Consider the following 21,574-nt stretch of genomic DNA (forward strand, 5'->3'; position numbering starts at 1 on the left):
TATACACACGCATGCGCGCGCACACACACTCACACACACACACACACAAGATATAGTCGACGTACGCCAGGTTAAGATAAATGTTTTTGTTTTTTCTTAATAATTTTTACCCCGTAGCAGCTATTTTACCGACTAAAAAAACAAATTGAAAGTGTGCTACAGGTTCAAATATCCTATGTATCAAATTTCAACTCTGTAGACCAAATATTCAGAGAGGAGTTTGGTAGAGACATTTTGCACACACACACACACTGGCAAGGTCACTTATATATTTCCATGTGCTAGAACGTTTACATCCTAAACTCAACGTAATTATGGTGAATGTAGAAATTATTAATAAACAGAATTCAGCCTAATACTGAAATAAAACATTATCTAATAATAAAACATAAAAATGAATAAGTAATTAAAGCTCTTTTTTAAAAGGAATGTGCTAATTAGTTAACCTCCATGTAGTCGCTAGCATATCCATGACCCACAACCCCCAAAATAAACAAAGATTAGACCATTCTTGTAATCACCTGGTCCCTGTTGATTGTGATGTAATGCTGGTTCTGTGCAGTTCTAGGAGATCCACCCTCCTAAGCTCGGATTTTTTTATGTTGATAGGTGGTTTATTGTTAACCGCCTGGGACGCCTTTACCGGGGAATGTTGACGGAGCTGCGCAGGCACCGACCCCGGTGTCACAATTCTTGCAGTGGGAGAGAATTAAATGCCCCCCCTCCCATGGCTAAATGTAGGCACCGCCAAAAATGGCCGCAAAATCAAGTTGTTGTTTTTTAAAACGAAATTACATTTATTAAAATCCATTATTTCTGAGTAACTTTTTTTTTCCAGAAAGATAAAACCCTGAATTTTATCATATAGAAAACAGAATAATGTAAAACTTTTTCTATTTTTAATTAAATTTTAAATGTTAAATTTTCCCAAAAAGTTAACAATTGACATTTTTTGTCTTGCACAAAAAACGTTCATAAATATTTAAAAAAAAAGAAAAAAGGTTTTTGAAATAATTAATTTTCTTATTTATTGTCTAACTAAGATTTAGGATGATTTTCTAAGAGAATATGCAAAAATATTATAATATAAGTACCTGGATTTCAAATAATTCCACTTATTCATATATGTAACCGATTATTTCGCGTCGTCTAGATCGACACTGTTTACGTTTGCGTTTGATAAGAAGCAAACTATGGAAGACCAAACAGGCCAAAAAAACTTATTTTTCAGTGACGAAAATTTCAATGTATTATTAAGCTGAGGCTGGCCAGTACCAGATGGGTGACCATTTGTATGAGTTTGTTTTTTAATGTGTATGTGTGTGGAGGCCAGGCTCCCCAAAATGGGGGGGGGCAATTTAAAGCAGAATAAAAAAAATTATTTCAGCGCGTTTGGTCCACCGTAGTCGAAAGGCGGCAAACGTTTTCAAACGGGATCGAAAAAATGATGCTATTTTTAACACAAAGGGCACAATATTTATCGAATTTTTATTTTTGGTATCGATTCTTCAAAGCATGCCCTGTTTAATAATGGTCATGCATTATTCGGCTCGCTAAAAAAAATTGTTTATTTATCAAAGATTTTAAAATGGCTTTTTTCGTATAAATATTAAAAAAAATTTTTTTTTGTTTTGCTTAACTTAAATTAATTATTTTACTTAACATATTCACCGAATTTCACACTTCAAAACTCAAATGCGGGATAACTAAACACAATCGAAGTTCTGATATTCAGACGTCAAAATAAGGTATGCAAACATTTTTTTTTTTTTTAATCTATAATTCTGTCCCTTACAACAACACAATATTTTGTGTTCAGTTTCAGATGATTATTTTAAGCATATTTGTTCCCACTTCAAAACAAGGGGGGGGTTGTAAACAAAAAAAATATATATATAAATATCGTTTATGAAAAATAAGTACACCGTTATAAAGTTCATTCTTCTCTTAATAATCGCTGAAAATTTCGTATTGATCGGATAATTACCTGATTTTTGGTAGATTTTTAAAAAGACGGTCCGTCAAAAAGTACTGACCTGCCCCCCCCCCCCCAGTTTTGGCGGTGCCTACAGTAGGTTACAAGTTCAAATTGGCTCTTATGGCGATAAACAAAAATGAAGAAAAACTTTTATCGTGAACCTACTCTTTACAGAACGAAGAAGTTATATTCCAAACATGACGTAAATCGATCAAGTACTTTTTTTTTTTTTTGGTAAAAACTAAGAAAATCAAAATTTACGATTTTTAGCGATTTTACTATTAAACTGTATTCAACTTGAGGCTTATTTTTCGCCCTCGACAATTCGATTTGAGTTGTCTCTATTTATTTCATCGGAATCAGTAATGACCGACAAAAACACTACGAATCGTAAAATTTTATTTGCTGTAATAAAAACCTAAGTAATCAAATTAGGTGATTTTTGAAATATTTCAACTTCGTTCCGTGACTAGTACGTACATCATACATTTCTATATTTTCTTTGTTTTTCAATGCCGCCCTAAGTGCCAAATCGATACTTGCACCAAAAGTAGGTTTTTAATATCAATGTCAGAGCGAGAAAAAAACAACAACAACAACAACAACAACTGTGTGGCTGTTTATTTGTTTTACGTTGCTTGAAGGATTTGGAAAAATTGCTGATAAAATCCGAATTCCTATTTAAAGGTAATGACAAATTAGTTTCCAAACAGTTTTGCAAGGTGTGTTTGTAGTTTGTTTCCTTTTCTTTTTTCTTTTCGTTAAATGTACGCAAGAAAGAAGTTACCTGTGCGGTGCGTCGGGCGGATAGAAGAGAGCGGGAGGGGTACGGCACGGCGGTAATACTTGTTACACCACCACGTGTTCCCGCTCCCCACTCTCACCCCTAATGCCCTGTGTGTCAATTGAGGCTTGGCTCGTTTTAAGTCTACCTTTAGCTATATATCTATCTATCTAAATCTGCTCGGAGCTAACAAGTGGAGGAGTTCGTCTACTGTTTGTTGTGTAAGGAAAAAAAAAAAAAAAATGCCTGCCGCCGTCAAATCATATATAAGAAAACTACAGGTTTCTTCCTCTTCCCAAACTAGAAAGAAAGGTACCCGACACATTTTTCCCCCTTTTTTTATTATAATTAACATTTATTTAAAATCTATTTTTTTTTTTTCGATGTTGTCTCATTTTATTCATTTACCTACTTTACAAATGAAAATATGTTGGGGTAGGTTCTGTTTTGTTTGGTTCAACTCAAACTTCCGATCAAGTTCTATAACTTCATCGGAAGTTTGAGTCAAACCAAACAAAGATAGGGATTTTATTATTTTTTAAAAACTTTTCTAAAATAAAATTTACTTTTTAACGTTTGTATATTAACTTCTTTTTTTTTTTTTTTTAATTATATGTTGCGGATATTTTTCTATTGTGACGATATCGTTATTATTAAAAATGATGTTATCGAGTAGTATTTTTTGTGCTTTTGATTATATTATGCAAATATGTGTCAGAAAGTTTGCAGAGAATGTACCGTGCAGAAATTATAACGTTGCCGTTATTTAGAAATCTGTTCTTAACATGGGGAGGGCGTTTTGCAACTATTCTGTACTTTCACCTACCAATATATTAATAATAAAGACACCGTTAAAATTTGAATCTAACTTGAAAATACTAAAAAAAAAAAAAAATGCACAGTACCTTCTCTGCCTAAGTACCAAGGTTTTTTGGGTGTGTGTGTGTGTTTTTTTTTTTTTTTTTTAGCATATTCAGAAACTCAGAAAGGTGCTTATTCAAATTGGCACTTATGTCGGCAATTAAAAGTTTAAAAATAAAAATAAAAAATACAGAAAGTCTGTATGATATACGTACTCGTTGTTGCAGAACTAACATGTCATATTCCAAAAAATTACATAAATCTATCAATTTTTTTTTAAACTAAGAAAATCAAAATTTACGATTTTTAGCGATTTGACTACTAAACTATTGAACATTAGGCTGTTTTTTTTTACCAAACTTCGATTTGAGTTGTCTCCCCCTTATTTATTTTTGCGGATTTCATCATGCCCGACGAAAACAGTACGACTCGCTTGCTAGAAAGATTTGATTTTCTTGAATAAAAAAACCCAAAAAACTATTTGATCAATGTACGTAATTTTTGGAATATGATATGTTCGTTCTATAACGAATACGTCGTACGTCATACAAACTTTTCTGTATTTTATTTACTTTTGATTGCTGCAATGCTGCAATGCTGCCATAAGTACCAATTTGAGTAAGTACCCTCAGAAAGAACTGATTGCTAAAATTTGGGAGTTAACTGATTCAATATGACCTTTGTTTTTTTTTTGTTTTTTTTTATAAAGTTGAATTTGAATGCATAAGTAGAAAGAAAAGAAAGCGACTCGAATTTTATTTTGAAATTGGATTCTATGACTAAAACGTAGATTCGGGTGTTTTTACTATGGACAACAGAACAAAAAAGCGGTAAAACAAACAAACAAACAAATATATAACAAATTCATGTTAGCAAAGGCAAGATAAGTTACGCTTCTACCTAACTGGATAAGTTTAAGCGTTTAGAAAATTCAACAAAATACTGATAGAAACCAACCCAATAAATGTTATCTTTATTGAGTGGGTTTCTGCCACGGCCGAGGTGCGTCGGTCGTAATTTCTTTCAGTCATTTATTTATTGTTTTTTGAGCGATTACCGAGACTATTCCAAAGATGTAATCCTTTCATGTCTGCTATTTTTTGTTCTCGCGTAACACTATTTGGTTTTCAAACTAAATACACGCTTTAAAATAAGTTAAAACGAAAATGTATCCATCTAAGTAGAAGAGTAACTTCTTGGCTTTTGATAATATTTATTTTATATATATATATATATATATATATATATATATATATATATATATATATATAGCCACTGGTTCGTTTTTTTTTTTTTTTTGTATATAGTAAAAAAAAAAGATGCCTGAAAATTCTTTTTTAGGACACTAAAATATTTATGATCAATAAAATCGATTTTATTTAACATTTAAGCAAAAACCAAATGAAAAAAAACGAGGCATTTAAACGGTCCTATAGTACAATTGAACAATGAATGTGGTCGCATTTTTTCTTTTTTCTTTTTTTTTTTTCATGCTTTGACAATTTAAAATTAAGTTTACAAACGAAAATGTTTGACAGGTTAATATATGACATTTCTTCAAAAGGAAAATACATTTTCGATAACAGTTGATGATGAAATATATTTATATTAATTTTGATTTGCCTTTTAAAAAATTATTTCAATAATCGCTAGATTGATAAAATTATGAGAAATTTCTTGTCTCCATGTTTCTCGCGTCTACGTAACTTAGATGTTGTTGTTATTATTATTATTATTATTATTATTATTATTTGAAAAATATAAATTGAGTAATCAGAAATAAATATTAAAAAACTATTAGAAAAGTAAAACTAATTATGCAATTAAGCCAACCAGAAACAAGTATGGTTATCTTTACGTTTTAAGTTTTCACTTCACTTCCGGTTGGCCCTCCCTCACCATGTTAAAATAGCTTTTTAAAATTTTAACGTTTTTATTTAGAAAAACCATTCTTAACTTAGGGGGTGGGGGATCCCTTTACCTATTCTGTATTGTCATCTAACAATTTATTAAACAAAAGACACCGTAAAAATGCAATTAAAGAATGAAGCAGCAACCGGAAGTGGAAACTTGAACCGTAAATATCTTAACCATTTTAATCATTTGGTAATAATTAGAAGAAAAAAAATTACTTCGTGACCCTTCGAAATTTGAAAATAATATGGAAGCATTTAAACTGCTGAATAGAAAGTAATTTCTAGCTTTTAAATACTTAGCAAATCCTCGTGTAATAAAAGATGGAAAGTTTCGCAATTCACTTAAATCCGAGACTTTTACAAATAGAGATTAAAACATTATCTTAACAAATAAACATTAAAACACTAAGACAATTTTAATCGTCTACTGAAGATACGTACAAAAGATGGCCGATGTAAATAAATGATGGGGAGATGATTCCAAATTTTACCATATTTAAAAAACAAATAAAAAATTTTTTTCGTTACTTTTAATTATCCACAGGCTATTTACACTTTGTTAATCCTATCCATTTATTGAAACAAAACAAACAAACGGCGAAACTTGGAGTTGTTTCTTTTACCGATCGTCTTGTTTGTTCGCGTTTCGTTTCACGTTACATTTAAACCTGATGTAAACTGAGTAGTTTTAGTATAATCTATATATTTATAAAAGTGAAATTGTGTGTGTCTGTCTATGTGTGTACATTTCCCTCCCAAATTACTGTCAATTTTCAGTCTACAGACTCGAGATTTGACATAAGGGGTATTTGGGAAAATCTTTTTAATCGATTTTCGGCCAGAAATTTAGCTGTCAAGGGGTCGTAGTTCAACGATATGACCTTTGAAAACTCTACTAAACTCCTCCGCCAATTTTGGGTCTAAACACTCGAAATTTTAGATGTAGGTTCCTTGGATATGGATCAAACTTTTTAACTTTATCTGAGCCCAAAAACAAATGTTAAGGGGTTAAAATTGGGGTTCAAGTTAAAAAAAAGTTTGACCTCTCGGCCAATTTTTGGTCTAAACATTTTAAATTTTACATGAAGTATATTCAGACATGCAGCAAGCTTTTTAACCAGTTTTGGGGCAAAAATTTGGCTGCCCAGAGGTCAAAGTTGAAAGAGTTGACCTTTGCAGACTACCAAACTCCTTCGCTAATTTTGGGTCTAAACACTTGAAATTTTAGATGTAGGTTACCTGAACAGGAGTCAAACTTTTCAATATATATGTGCACGTAAAGTTATGAAGAGTACATAGGGCCCGAGCAAAGCGGGGCTCAACTGCTAGTGATATATATATATATATATATATATATATATATATATATATATATATATATATATATGGCATTCCGAAAAAAATAAGAGCAAAATTGAAATATTGAATTTTAAGTAAAACCAGTGGCATCTACTTAATTGTCATGTCACAGTAATAAACATATCCAAAAATTACAAAAACAGATAAGGTAAAAAATTAATTATTAATGAAAATAGTTTTCGAATACAGTTAGCGAAAGAATGTAGTTCTGCTAAAAAAAAAGTTTGAATTCTAACAAGGGAGGTAATTATTTTGTAAGAACTGAAGATTTTAGGTCAATTTAGCAAAACTCAATTTTTCACTAATTGCCTTCGAAAACTGTTTTCGTTAATAATTATTTTTCTACCTTATCGTTTTTCATAATTTTTGGGTATGTTCATTACTGCGACATGACAATTAAGTAGATGGCATTGATTTTACTTGAAATTCAATATTTCGAATTTCGCTATTACAAAAAAGAGGGACCTTTTTTTTTATTCAAACCATTGCATTAGTGTTCTGCATGGATGGGGGTAATTTTCTATTTAAATGTGATATAAATTTATTCCCTAAAAAATGTACCCCCAGATTATCTCCCTTTGATTGGATGTCGAAAATTAGAATTCTTATTATTGTGGTAATAATTTCGTAGTTTATAGGTGTAAGGTTATTTTATTCACATTCGCCATTTCTTCGAAACAACTTACATCCAACTAAAACACTATAGATGTTCTCGGCTTCTTATCACCGTGCACACTTTATCTGCGGATAAATGGTTTAGGTGATGGGAGGAAAGCTGAATGATTGATAAGAGAAATGCTGAGAGGAATGGAATGATGTAAATAATTAAAAGGAACAGGGGAAAGGAAAGTCTATTATGACATCACAATTCTTCCTACAGTTACGTACATCTAGAAAATGGCACTATTAAACGCCGATATAGTGATAGAGAACGAATTGAAAAAAAAGCAAGCTTAGTAAAAGTTAGTGTCCTCGGTGAGGAGGCTGACTTTAAACAAAGCTGAGAGATAAAAAGATAACGAAATACCGAGGCCTTGTGTACGACATGGAAAGAAAATGGAATCCTAGGAAGATCTTTGTCATTCCAGTAATTATAAGAGCAACCAGATTCATAAAAAGGAATTTAAAAAAACTTACTCGGCAATGACACAATATACCTGGTGACTCGAGTGAAATACAGACAATGACACTTAAAAGGTCAGATAGAATGTTAGACAGATCTCTCGGTTGGAACGTATGAGATAGTGGGTGAATATCTGGCATTCGGTAGGATACACCATCCCCTGCTAGGAGAAAATAATAAAAGAAAAAATATAAAAAATGAGACCTGCACTCATTATTGAATGGATAAAATAGAGCAAGAATGTAAGGTTTTTTTTATGCATTTTTTTGTGAGACATATCCAAACTAATCATATCTTGATAAAATAAAATATGCATCAAGTGCGCTTGAAAGCCAAATCACAACGTAATATTAGAAATATAAACAAATATTTTAATTGTTTGAAATTTATAACATAAATATATTTCGGAGCTATACTCCATCTTCAGGATGCTGTTTTCTTTTTATCTTTTCTTCCTCCTTGCCATGTTGTGAAGTTGAAGGAAGAAAAGTCTGTTTGTAAAGAGCCGTGCGTTGTATCTCAGCAGTTGTATTTTAAAATATTGGAACAGGCAATGCGAGAATAACGTCAATAACTTTACAACATGACAAGTGAAAAGAAAAGAAAAAAAGAAAACATACTGACGATGGAGTCTACCTCTGAAATATATTTGTTATAAATTTCAAACAAGTAAAATATTTGTTTATTTTCCTAATATTACGTTGTGATTTGGCTTTCAAGCGCACTTGATACATATTTTATTCAAATTAAATCAACGTTTCTATATAGAACTCACACCATTAACATTATTCTATCTTTATGTTGTGACGACTCACCCATGCACTAGAGATGAATTCTTCTGAACTCTATAAATAGAACAAGAGGTATAACTCTTGGGGGTCTATGTACTTTGTAGTAAGACATCTTGACGGTACATGCTATGATTGCTCCTATTTACTTGCCTCCCCGCAAGGGCAGAGTTAGACACAAGGTCGGTTTTTAATGTGGGGTAAAAATTCATCTCCCCAAAAAAGGGGCACTCTGGGTAGGAACAAAAATAAAAATTGTCATGAAGGATCTCTTCTCCAATGACCGAACACAGAAAAGGTAAAGTGCAGTTTAAATGTAATGTGAACAGCTGTTCCTGTTAGACATGATCCTTACGTTATAAGTGGCAATATGCCTTGTTTGTGGTGAAAGAGTAAAAAAAAAAAAAAAAAAAAATTTTTTAAGTAGTACATTACTCATGAATAGTAGAACAGCAGTTATCCCTCCTTGTTAAGTACTTATCAAAATGGCGTCTATTGTTCTTACCTTTCAAAAATGTTTAAAAATCATATATGTAAAACAAAAGGAAAGGACAAACTATTTTGATTCTAATCAAATTGGGATAATAATTGTTTATGACTCTATATCTGCACAACGTAACATTATGTTCGGTCAGAGACAGAAATAATAGCCGTTGTATACGCAGTCACTTTGTTTAATAATAGTCTAAACGATTTAAGTTAATGGACATCCAAACAAAGACTCAGACAAAATCATTTCTTATTGGATGACATTTTAAATTGGTTTATAATTATTATGCAGAAAACAAGACGAGGAAACATTTCAAAACTTACTGATAATTATTTGATTTTTTTTTAACATTACAAAAACAAAAACAAAAAAACAGAAAAAAAAATAATAAAAATAAAATAGACCAAATAGAATATTACTTCCCTGCTTGGAACATCCATAAACAATGTATTGGGTTCGCTAAAAAGTTATTTGTTTGTTTTTATTTCTGTAAATTTATGGCGAACTCAAACATCAAGTTTATAAACATAACCGGGTTTATGCAATTTATTTTCCACACTCAATTTGGAAATCTTGAGAATGTCTTCGATTTGTCTGGTTGTCAAACGGTAATCTTATTCAACTACGACTTTAACTTGCTTACTGTCACTCATCTTTGGCTGGCCAGAGTGGGGAGCAGATCTCACTGAAAATTTCCTTTTTGGAATCAAGTAAATCATTTTTGGCACACTTGTTCTATATAATCGCATTCTCCCTATACACAAAGCAAATATGTTAAAATGTTTTTGACTTCTGGTGAGGGCATGACTCCAATGATTTCGGCGATCGTTTTTCTAACCACGGTTATGACAATCAACCAATCAGAAGCTTCAAACATTATTATAAAAAATATCGAATTTTGGATTTAATTCAGTTCGCTGTCAACCTCTGTCTCAAAACGACTGAATCGTGACTGCATTGATTCTTCAGTCATCTTTGTTACTAAGAATTAATACTCGAAATTGTGACTACATTGATTCTTCACCGCCATCTTTGTTCAGCATAATGTCTCAACACTTAAAATATTTATGAATGTTTTTGTAGTCTTTTTTCTTCCTTTTTCTGTAGCCCCCCCCCAAAAAAAAAACATCAGATGTCGCTAGTGCTGTGGTTGACCTTCCATTTGAAGGCATGAAATATAAGCAAAAATGTAAGAGCTCCTTCTGCTCGTAATCTTATTGTACATTGCTGTCAACATATTCACTAGACCAAATAAAGGATTTGAAGAATAGGAAGATAAAATGATTTCTAATCAGCCTGAAAGATGAGCAAAAAAAAAAAAAATGAACAAATTTTTTGGCTAACCTAATAAAAAAAAAAAGAACAATAAAATTTTTGGGGTAACCTAAATAAAAAAAAAAACCGAGAACAATAAAATTTTGGGGGGTAACCTAATAAAAAAAAAAAAAGAACAATAAAATTTTTGGGGTAACCTAAATAAAAAAAAACCGAGAACAATAAAATTTTGGGGGGTAACCTAAATAAAAAAAAACCGAGAACAATAAAATTTTGGGGGGTAACCTAATAAAAAAAAAACCGAGAACAATAAAATTTTGGGGGGTAACCTAATAAAAAAAAAAAAAGAACAATAAAATTTTTGGGGTAACCTAAATAAAAAAAAAAAACCGAGAACAATAAAATTTTGGGGGGTAACCTAAATAAAAAAAAACCGAGAACAATAAAATTTTGGGGGGTAACCTAAATAAAAAAAAAAACCGAGAACAATAAAATTTTGGGGGGTAACCTAAATAAAAAAAAACCGAGAACAATAAAATTTTGGGGGGTAACCTAAATAAAAAAAAACCGAGAACAATAAAATTTTGGGGGGTAACCTAATAAAAAAAAAAACCGAGAACAATAAAATTTTGGGGGGTAACCTAATAAAAAAAAAACCGAGAACAATAAAATTTTGGGGGGTAACCTAATAAAAAAAAAACCGAGAACAATAAAATTTTGGGGGGTAACCTAAATAAAAAAAAAACCGAGAACAATAAAATTTTGGGGGGTAACCTAAATAAAAAAAAAACCGAGAACAATAAAATTTTGGGGGGTAACCTAAATAAAAAAAAAAAACCGAGAACAATAAAATTTTGGGGGGTAACCTAAATAAAAAAAAACCGAGAACAATAAAATTTTGGGGGGTAACCTAAATAAAAAAAAACCGAGAACAATAAAATTTTGGGGGGTAACCTAATAAAAAAAAAAACCGAGAACAATAAAATTTTGGGGGGTAACCTAATAAAAAAAAAACCGAGAACAATAAAATTTTGGGGGGTAACCTAATAAAAAAAAAACCGAGAACAATAAAATTTTGGGGGGTAACCTAAATAAAAAAAAAACCGAGAACAATAAAATTTTGGGGGGTAACCTAAATAAAAAAAAAACCGAGAACAATAAAATTTTGGGGGGTAACCTAATAAAAAAAAAACCGAGAACAATAAAATTTTGGGGGGTAACCTAAATAAAAAAAAAACCGAGAACAATAAAATTTTGGGGGGTAACCTAATAAAAAAAAAACCGAGAACAATAAAATTTTGGGGGGTAACCTAATAAAAAAAAAACCGAGAACAATAAAATTTTGGGGGGTAACCTAAATAAAAAAAAAAACCCGAGAACAATAAAATTTTGGGGGGTAACCTAAAAAAAAAATAAAAACCCGAGAACAATAAAATTTTGGGGGGTAACCTAAATAAAAAATAAAAACCGAGAACAATAAAATTTTGGGGGGTAACCTAATAAAAAAAAAAACCGAGAACAATAAAATTTTGGGGATAACCTAAATAAAAAAAAAAAACCCGAGAACAATAAAATTTTGGGGGGTAACCTAAATAAAAAATAAAAACCCGAGAACAATAAAATTTTGGGGGGTAACCTAATAAAAAAAAAAACCGAGAACAATAAAATTTTGGGGGGTAACCTAAATAAAAAATAAAAAACCGAGAACAATAAAATTTTGGGGGGTAACCTAAATAAAAAATAAAAAACCGAGAACAATAAAATTTTGGGGGGTAACCTAATAAAAAAAAAACCGAGAACAATAAAATTTTGGGGGGTAACCTAAATAAAAAAAAAAAAACCCGAGAACAATAAAATTTTGGGGGGTAACCTAAAAAAAAAAAACCGAGAACAATACAATTTTGGGGGGTAACCTAATAAAAAAAAACCGAGAACAATAAAATTTTGGGGGGTAACCTAATAAAAAACAAAACAAAACCGAGAACAATAAAATTTGGGGGGGTAACCTAAATAAAAAAATAAAAAAACCCCGAGAACAATAAAATTTTGGGGGGTAACCTAATAAAAAAAAAACCGAGAACAATAAAATTTTTGGGGGTAACCTAAATAAAAAAAAAAAAAACCCCGAGAACAATAAAATTTTGGGGGGTAACCTAATAAAAAAAACCCCGAGAACAATAAATTTTTGGGGTAATCTAATAAAATAAAGAAAAAAGGAGAACAATAAATTTTTGGGGTAATCTAATAAAATAAAGAAAAAAGGAGAACAATAAATTTTTGGGGTAATCTAATAAAATAAAGAAAAAAGGAGAACAATAAAATTTTTTGGGGTAATCTAATAAAATAAAGAAAAAAGGAGAACAATAAAATTTTTGGGGTAATCTAATAAAATAAAGAAAAAAAGAGAACAATAAATTTTTGGGGTAATCTAATAAAATAAAGAAAAAAGGAGAACAATAAAATTTTGGGGTAATCTAATAAAATAAAGAAAAAAGGAGAACAATAAATTTTTGGGGTAATCTAATAAAATAAAGAAAAAAGGAGAACAATAAATTTTTGGGGTAATCTAATAAAATAAAGAAAAAAGGAGAACAATAAATTTTTGGGGTAATCTAATAAAATAAAGAAAAAAGGAGAACAATAAAATTTTTTGGGGTAATCTAATAAAATAAAGAAAAAAGGAGAACAATAAATTTTTGGGGTAATCTAATAAAATAAAGAAAAAAGGAGAACAATAAATTTTTGGGGTAATCTAATAAAATAAAGAAAAAAGGAGAACAATAAAATTTTTTGGGGTAATCTAATAAAATAAAGAAAAAAGGAGAACAATAAATTTTTGGGGTAATCTAATAAAATAAAGAAAAAAGGAGAACAATAAATTTTTGGGGTAATCTAATAAAATAAAGAAAAAAGGAGAACAATAAATTTTTGGGGTAATCTAATAAAATAAAGAAAAAAGGAGAACAATAAATTTTTGGGGTAATCTAATAAAATAAAGAAAAAAGGAGAACAATAAATTTTTGGGGTAATCTAATAAAATAAAGAAAAAAGGAGAACAATAAAATTTTGGGGTAATCTAATAAAATAAAGAAAAAAGGAGAACAATAAATTTTTGGGGTAATCTAATAAAATAAAGAAAAAAGGAGAACAATAAATTTTTGGGGTAATCTAATAAAATAAAGAAAAAAGGAGAACAATAAATTTTTGGGGTAATCTAATAAAATAAAGAAAAAAGGAGAACAATAAAATTTTGGGGTAATCTAATAAAATAAAGAAAAAAGGAGAACAATAAAATTTTGGGGTAATCTAATAAAATAAAGAAAAAAGGAGAACAATAAAATTTTTGGGGTAATCTAATAAAATAAAGAAAAAAGGAGAACAATAAAATTTTTTGGGGTAATCTAATAAAATAAAGAAAAAAGGAGAACAATAAATTTTTGGGGTAATCTAATAAAATAAAGAAAAAAGGAGAACAATAAATTTTTGGGGTAATCTAATAAAATAAAGAAAAAAGGAGAACAATAAAATTTTTGGGGTAATCTAATAAAATAAAGAAAAAAGGAGAACAATAAATTTTTTGGGGGTAATCTAATAAAATAAAGAAAAAAGGAGAACAATAAAATTTTTTGGGGTAATCTAATAAAATAAAGAAAAAAGGAGAACAATAAAATTTTTGGGGTAACTTAATAAAATAAAGAAAAAAGGAGAACAATAAAATTTTTTGGGGTAATCTAATAAAATAAAGAAAAAAGGAGAACAATAAATTTTTGGGGTAATCTAATAAAATAAAGAAAAAAGGAGAACAATAAATTTTTGGGGTAATCTAATAAAATAAAGAAAAAAGGAGAACAATAAATTTTTGGGGTAATCTAATAAAATAAAGAAAAAAGGAGAACAATAAAATTTTGGGGGTAATCTAATAAAATAAAGAAAAAAGGAGAACAATAAAATTTTTTGGGGTAATCTAATAAAATAAAGAAAAAAGGAGAACAATAAAATTTTGGGGTAATCTAATAAAATAAAGAAAAAAGGAGAACAATAAAATTTTTGGGGTAATCTAATAAAATAAAGAAAAAAGGAGAACAATAAATTTTTGGGGTAATCTAATAAAATAAAGAAAAAAGGAGAACAATAAAATTTTTTGGGGTAATCTAATAAAATAAAGAAAAAAGGAGAACAATAAATTTTTGGGGTAATCTAATAAAATAAAGAAAAAAGGAGAACAATAAATTTTTGGGGTAATCTAATAAAATAAAGAAAAAAGGAGAACAATAAAATTTTTTGGGGTAACCTAATAAAATAAAAAAAAAGAACAATAAAATCGGGTCATGGAATAATGATTGATTCATATTTGTTTAAAAAAAAAACCAACAAAAAAACAGTAAAATGTCTAACACATCTTGATACAAAGATAACAAAAAACTACCTAACAAATATACCCAGTGAACCAAGTGCAACAGCTCTAAAACATCGTGATACAAAGATACAAACGTCTGAATTTTATATTAGTCACATGAATTTATCTTTAATCTTTCTTCTCTTAAAACCCTACTTGATAGGGCCATGATCAGATAAATGTATAATTACAAACCAGTGGTGTGCAGGAGAGGCTGACAAGGCGATGGCAACATTTTTGTCTATGGGTGGAAGGGGTGTCTAATCATATTCAAACTATCTCCCTTTTTCATAATGTTTCACAGTACTAGGACTTATACTTGAGTCTTTAGGACATACGATGAAGGAATTAGTCCGGGGCATCACCAGATCTATGCATGTCACTGCTGTAACCTAGAAGAGATTATCCCATCGATTGTGGTTTATTAGAAACTTGGTACTGCTGAGATTAATGGTCAATTTTCTGCAAAACTTTGCAAGAACTTCCCACTGAACACTTTAAACACTAATGTATGCTTATCAATCCAATTGTAAGCTATTCAACATTTTGATCCTTCCCTTCCTTCATTTCTGTTCAAAAATAACTATTTGCAATCGCAAACACACATCTATTTTATCTGTACCTGCAATCAGTCATGGCCTCTTTATGATTTATGACCTGTTGCCAAGAGAAGATTAAACTAATTTCCTGTCAAAAGTCATGGATCAAAATGGGTCAAGTCTTCTTTAGCCATAATTCATTCATAGAATTCTGCTTGCTACACCTGGCCGACACTCATTTACGGTGGTGCAACACCCTCCTTCTTTCTCTATGTAAACCATTTTCTAGGTACTTACTTTTCATATAATGATATCTCACACCTTGAGCCACCCTGCATGAAGTGATACAATCAATCAAATCCAGTTTTCATCTATGTGTGTTTAAGACTTAACATTGATGCAATAAATCTTAATCTAGATTTAAAAAAAAAAAACAAAAAAACTTTTTATTCTGTTCTAGCTGAGGATGGGGTAGTCTACTGGATGTCAGACATTCACTCGTTATCTCAGACATTCCAACCGATAGATCTGTTCAAGATTCTAACCGGCTTTTTAAGTGCAATTGTTTGAATCTCTGTTGCACTTAGTTCACCTGGAATATTTGCTAGGTAGCTTAAATAATTTAAAAAAATCAATAAATAATAAATAAATAAATAAAAAGATCCTCGAGTTGCTATCTGGCCTTGATAAATGGTGACTCCCAAGAAAACTTGAAATTCTTTTTCATGAGTCCGGTTGTTCCTATAATTACTGGAATGATGAAAATCTTCCTAAGATTCCAGTTTCTTTTCATGTCATACATAATATCTTGATATTTCGTTATCGTCTCCCTCTCGGCTCTGCTTAACCCAGCATAATTGGAGGACATAAACTTCTAATAAGGTTGCTCCTTTCTCCTTGTCTCATATCACCATCTTGGTTTTCATAGCTCAGTTTTCTAGATTTGTAGATCTAGAAATTGCATCATCATCGTGGATGGTGTATTATGACTTATTGGCAATTGTTCTTTCTGGTCTATGGTCTCGGGACTTGCTGCTGCATTCAATATTCAACTTTTTACAAATGGTCCAGTAGAGATAATTAGAAAGAGGAAGTGTGATTGGCATAATGGATACAGTTACCGACTGTGGAATCTGTTTTGCCAAGTTGAATATATCGTGTTCATGTATGCATTAATGTTGTTGAGAAAAATACAAGCAGAGACTTCTCTGCAGCTATGTCTTAAATAGCAACTTGTATTCAATGAAGTATTTCTAACAGGTATTGTTCTAATAATAAATAGCTTAAGAGTTGATTGTAGTATAACTGACTAAAAATACAGATCAAGAACGTTTCTTATTAAATTAAATATCGCTTTTATATTGTTTATTTTTTATTTAATCATTATTTTTTTTTTTTACTCATGTTCACCCCTTACAAAGCATATCGCCACTTGGACATAAGGGGCTACTATTTGGGGTCATGTCTAAGAAAGATTCACAAGATATTTGTTTATATTACATTTAAACTTCTGCATATCAGTACAGCCAGGAAAGGAATTCCAAAGTCTAGCTGTTTGAGGGAGAAACTATTAGAGTAGAAAGCTTCCTGGCATTTGGGGACAACAACAGTGAAGGGGTGTGATTTTGTTGCTAAGCGGGTTTGTCGGGGGATATGTACGTCGAGGGGGTACAAGTGAAACGAGTTCATCGGAACACATTCCATCAAAATATTTAAAATATTTTTAAAATATTTTGCTAACTAATAACGGGTATAATTTTATATTTAAGTACTACGCTGAATCATAGAAATTTCCAGGTTGGTATCTGGGGGAATGTTTAATTCACTGGGGGAGGTGCACCCCTAAATAAACTCGCCTTGCGGGTAGGCAACAAGGCAGTAGTTCACGTAATGGTGTACCAGCAACCTGCTGCAAGATGCCTTCCTGAACCTGCATGTCGAGCACATGTTTGCCGCGGTGAATGGTGATATTTGAAATGTGTGCGACACAAGGTTGTACCTCGTGGATCACCTAAAACACTTTGAGCAAAATGTAATATATATATATATATATATATATATATATATATATATATTTAGTAATGTGATTGATAATATATAATATAATAAAATATATATTATATATCTAAATTACAACGAGCACTTTTTCTTTCCCTGTATTTTAATTAAACTAGTAATTTTACTATTACATTAAAATACACTCTGCTCTTTAGACTATTGTTCTAATCTCTTTTATATATATATATATATATATATATATATATATATATATATATCTTACAAAGATAAGTGTTAGAGCAATTAAACAAAAATAAAAATTGAGTGAATTAGAAAATTTATAAATCCATCAAAAATTCAGTAAGGGAATTATAATAAAGAAAAAAACCTTAACCCATGATTTTCAAAGATAGACATTTTTCATCGGTAGATAAACATAGGTAAAAAATGCAACACTGGTTAGCATAAATTTAAAAATATATTAAAAAAACAAAACAAAACAATATTTGTGAACTTGAAAGCATTTTCGATATAATAATCGATGAAAAAAATCAATTAGTTAACGAAATTATAATTCATATATATACATATATATATATATATTGTATATAAAAGGAACTTTGTGTGTGAGTTCGTTCTCTATAGATTCGAAAATGGGCCAATTTTTGTCATTTCAGTGTTTTTATGTAGGTTTTGATTCGGAAGGTGTATGATCAATATTGAAAAAATCCGATTAAGGAACTATTATTTACAGATAATTTTATAAAATCAACAGATTCTCTAGAGTGCAATGTAGATTATGAGGAGAGGGGAGATTCCCAACTAGAGCAGGCAATTAATCGATTTGATGGAAAAATGAGTGATTTCACAGATTTTGATGACAATAAAAGTATGGAAGGATGGAACATTTGTTGATCTTTATTCAATCCCGAACAACGTTGGATTTCCTTGCTAGTGTATGTGTTTGTGTGTATGTATATATATAGAGTGAGAGATAATCCTACTTTTTTGTCAATTTTTTGGCTTATATCGAAGGATCAAGAAAATTTTGATAAGTAAAATTGTGACTATAGTCTGTCTATATATATTTTACATGAATTTTTGCTGAAAAATTTTCAATTTATTTTATTATCTCGACTTTCATATGCAGAAACGCAAACATGCTAAATCAAAATCTTGTTTATAAATTTGCTTTGAAACAATCGTAAAAGAAGTTTTGTTATAAATTTCTTTCGAAATTAGTTTAAAAAACAAAAAATCTGTTCTTTGAAATAAACTTTTTCTAAAAGATGTTTTTCTTAAAAAATATGGGGAAAAGCTGAAATATTACTTATTATTCAGGTTGCGTGACATGAAAAGCATAAAAAAAATTTTATTCATTTTTTTGTATGAAATATAATTTTTTTAATCATGTGAAATTTAATCTGACCGGAAAAAGTTAGAATTTTTAAATTAATTTTTATTGCTTAAAAAATATCCAGTTTCCATCCGGAGTTAAAAAAAATGTATTTCCTGAAATTTACACAGCATGTGTATATTACATCTCCCCCCCCCCCCCGCCTCATAGATAGAGAGAGATATGTATGCATTTTTTGGAAAATGCACTAATGCTATTATATTTCACTCCTTGTGTACACCAATCTTTTTTGTTTAGAAGCTTTATGCTTGTTAAATAAATCAACAAAGCATATAAATGAATAACAATTGAATTATGTTCCAAGATCCAAGTTTTATTTATCATAACAATGAATTTTTTCAACATATCAAGGCTTCCATACATTTTACAGACCCGTTTCGTTTATGCAGAACAATCAATATTTTTATATTAATACTGAATTTTTCCTTATGTATACTCCTTAGAAAAAAAAAAAAAAAACAATTCTTTTTAGGAAGAAATAAGCATGACCATATAATGTTCTAAATAAAGCATAAAGAAGAATTCACATGTATTTATTTAGGTTACCATCTTTAAAAAACAAAAAAAAACAACAAAGATGACGACCTAAATATATATTTAAGACAAACATTACACTTCTATTGTGTCATTCTCATATGATTTTCCTTCATGCAACGCATGTCCTCATCAATCATGTTTCATACATCATCACACTACATACACATGCCTCATAAACTCTTCCCTTATAGTCAACACTAGAAACTTGGAAATAATTTTTTTTTAAATGGTTAATTACGATTAGGTACTGACTTTCATTTTTGGTTGCTGCTAACCCAGACGGCTAAAAAATGCCAGGATAGAAAAAAATTCACCATGATAATCTATATAATTATAAAACTCAGATCAGCTTGCTTGCTTGGGCGTTTAAACCATCCGTCCGGTTTCTGACTTCCAGTTTAAAAAAATTTTGTCTGCTTACTTATTTCATGGCTACCCCGTCTTAATTCTGATATTAAAAGCCACTGCTGCTATTCAAAGCATACACAAGGTCAACAATATTTTTTATTTTTACTTATTCTAACAGGTTTTCCTTACAAATAAATGTAATTTAACCCTATTGATTAAAAAAAAATGATTAAAATATAAATATACAATATATAACTATAATAATATTCTTAACCATATTTACTGCTTTTAGTAGCGCTCCTGTGGATTCCGACCATTTTATTTATTTTTTTTTAGGCATAACTTAAAAAATATTTACTCTTCAAGGAGGGGGGGGTAGAAACTTGGTTTTAGTAGTGCTTTCAGTAGGGCCTCCTTGATTTTAATTAGTACTTGCAGTAGTGCTCTGGAGGCTTCTTGAGTTTTATTTTTTTTCACTCATCACTAAAAAAAAATGTTTTCTCAAGACAATAACAGACAATATACTCTCAAAATTACTTTATTTTGAGCATTTTTCATCTTACCCTTTAATAGCCAACGGGTAGACTAGTTTACATTAAAAATAAAAACGTTTTTAATTGAATTTTTATGGTATACTATGATTGTTGTCTGGTACAGTAGCAAGAATAAACGGTGCTAATGCAGAGAGTGATCCACGCTATTTTTTAAATCATATTTCCACGTTTAATTAAAGTTTTATGATATGTGTTTTTTATTCAAGTGTAAGGTTAAAGTACAGAATAGGTACAAAACACCCCCCTCCCCATGTTAAGAATGGCTTTTTAAATAATAAGGTTTTATTTCAGCACGGATCACTCTCTGCATGAGTACCAAATAAACAAACGAGAAAGGACATGAAAAAATACAACCCAGTTTTTTTGTTTTTTTTACGGTGAATTCAAAAGGTATTTATTCTGATAATTTCCGACAACGCACATTACTGTTTCAAGATATCACTCGCATCCCAAACATATCTGTCGAGACGCCCTTTCACACGTTTTTTTTTTTTGTTGCCTACCTTTCTGCTTTTTTCAACCATGTGCCGCCTTTTCTCTCTCGACACAGAAGAGGCAAAATGCGTCCGATCGCTTCTTCTGCTTGACCATGTGCTGTCTTTTTCTTTCTGCCTTTTTTCTTTTTTCCCAGTGATGTCAGAATGTACAAACTTGCTTAATTTGCATATGCACTAACACTGCTGCTGCTAATATTTTCACTAGTCAGCTATCCTGCGGCTTCTGCTGATTTTCTCAATCGTTTATGCTCTACTACAATAAGAATGCACCACTTTGTTATAAAATTTATTCTTTGTTTATGCCATCTGACATCGCTGATTAGTGTCTAGTTGTTATTGATCATAATTAATAGTCTAGAATTATGTCCTGAGACAGTCCCATCCAATTCGATTCCAGATATTGTTATAGCAAACATCTTGTTAGTGTGGTTCAGTAGCCACTCATTCATTATCTGCATATATCGGTCGAATTGACTACCCTGATCACTGCTTGTTATTGGCAGCTGTATGCTAGGTGATGGCTAGCTTATGTCGATTAACGGCAATAATCAACCATGGTCAATAGTAGTTGTTGAACAAATTGGCCCAGATGTCCTGGTCACTCGTCTTGTGATGGAAGAGTGGTTTGCCCTTGTTCTGTGCACTAACTTGTGCTCTGTGTCATTAAAACGATGTCTTATTTCTATCTGAAAAGATACATTTTAGAGAGAAATA

The 21,574-nt window shown here is 30.4% G+C and overlaps 1 protein-coding gene across 4 annotated transcripts in view; it reads left to right on the forward strand.

The window, feature by feature from the left end:
• The window catches only part of LOC145246629 (protein TANC2-like), a 1,068,463-nt gene that overhangs the window by 196,265 nt on the left and 850,624 nt on the right, over window positions 1–21,574 (forward strand). The window contains exon 1 of one of the 4 annotated variants that reach the window (XM_080108303.1): window positions 2,775–3,074. The exons of the other annotated variants lie outside the window; for them this stretch is intronic. Coding sequence (XP_079964429.1) covers window positions 3,005–3,074 — 70 coding nt within the window. The 5' untranslated portion in view covers window positions 2,775–3,004. Of the gene's footprint in view, window positions 1–2,774; window positions 3,075–21,574 lie in introns of those variants that run through there. 4 annotated transcript variants of the gene reach the window in all.

This window comes from Euprymna scolopes, chromosome 24 (assembly GCF_053919585.1).
Source record: "Euprymna scolopes isolate OS-2025 chromosome 24, ASM5391958v1, whole genome shotgun sequence".
Taxonomy (NCBI): Eukaryota; Metazoa; Mollusca; class Cephalopoda; order Sepiida; family Sepiolidae; genus Euprymna; species Euprymna scolopes.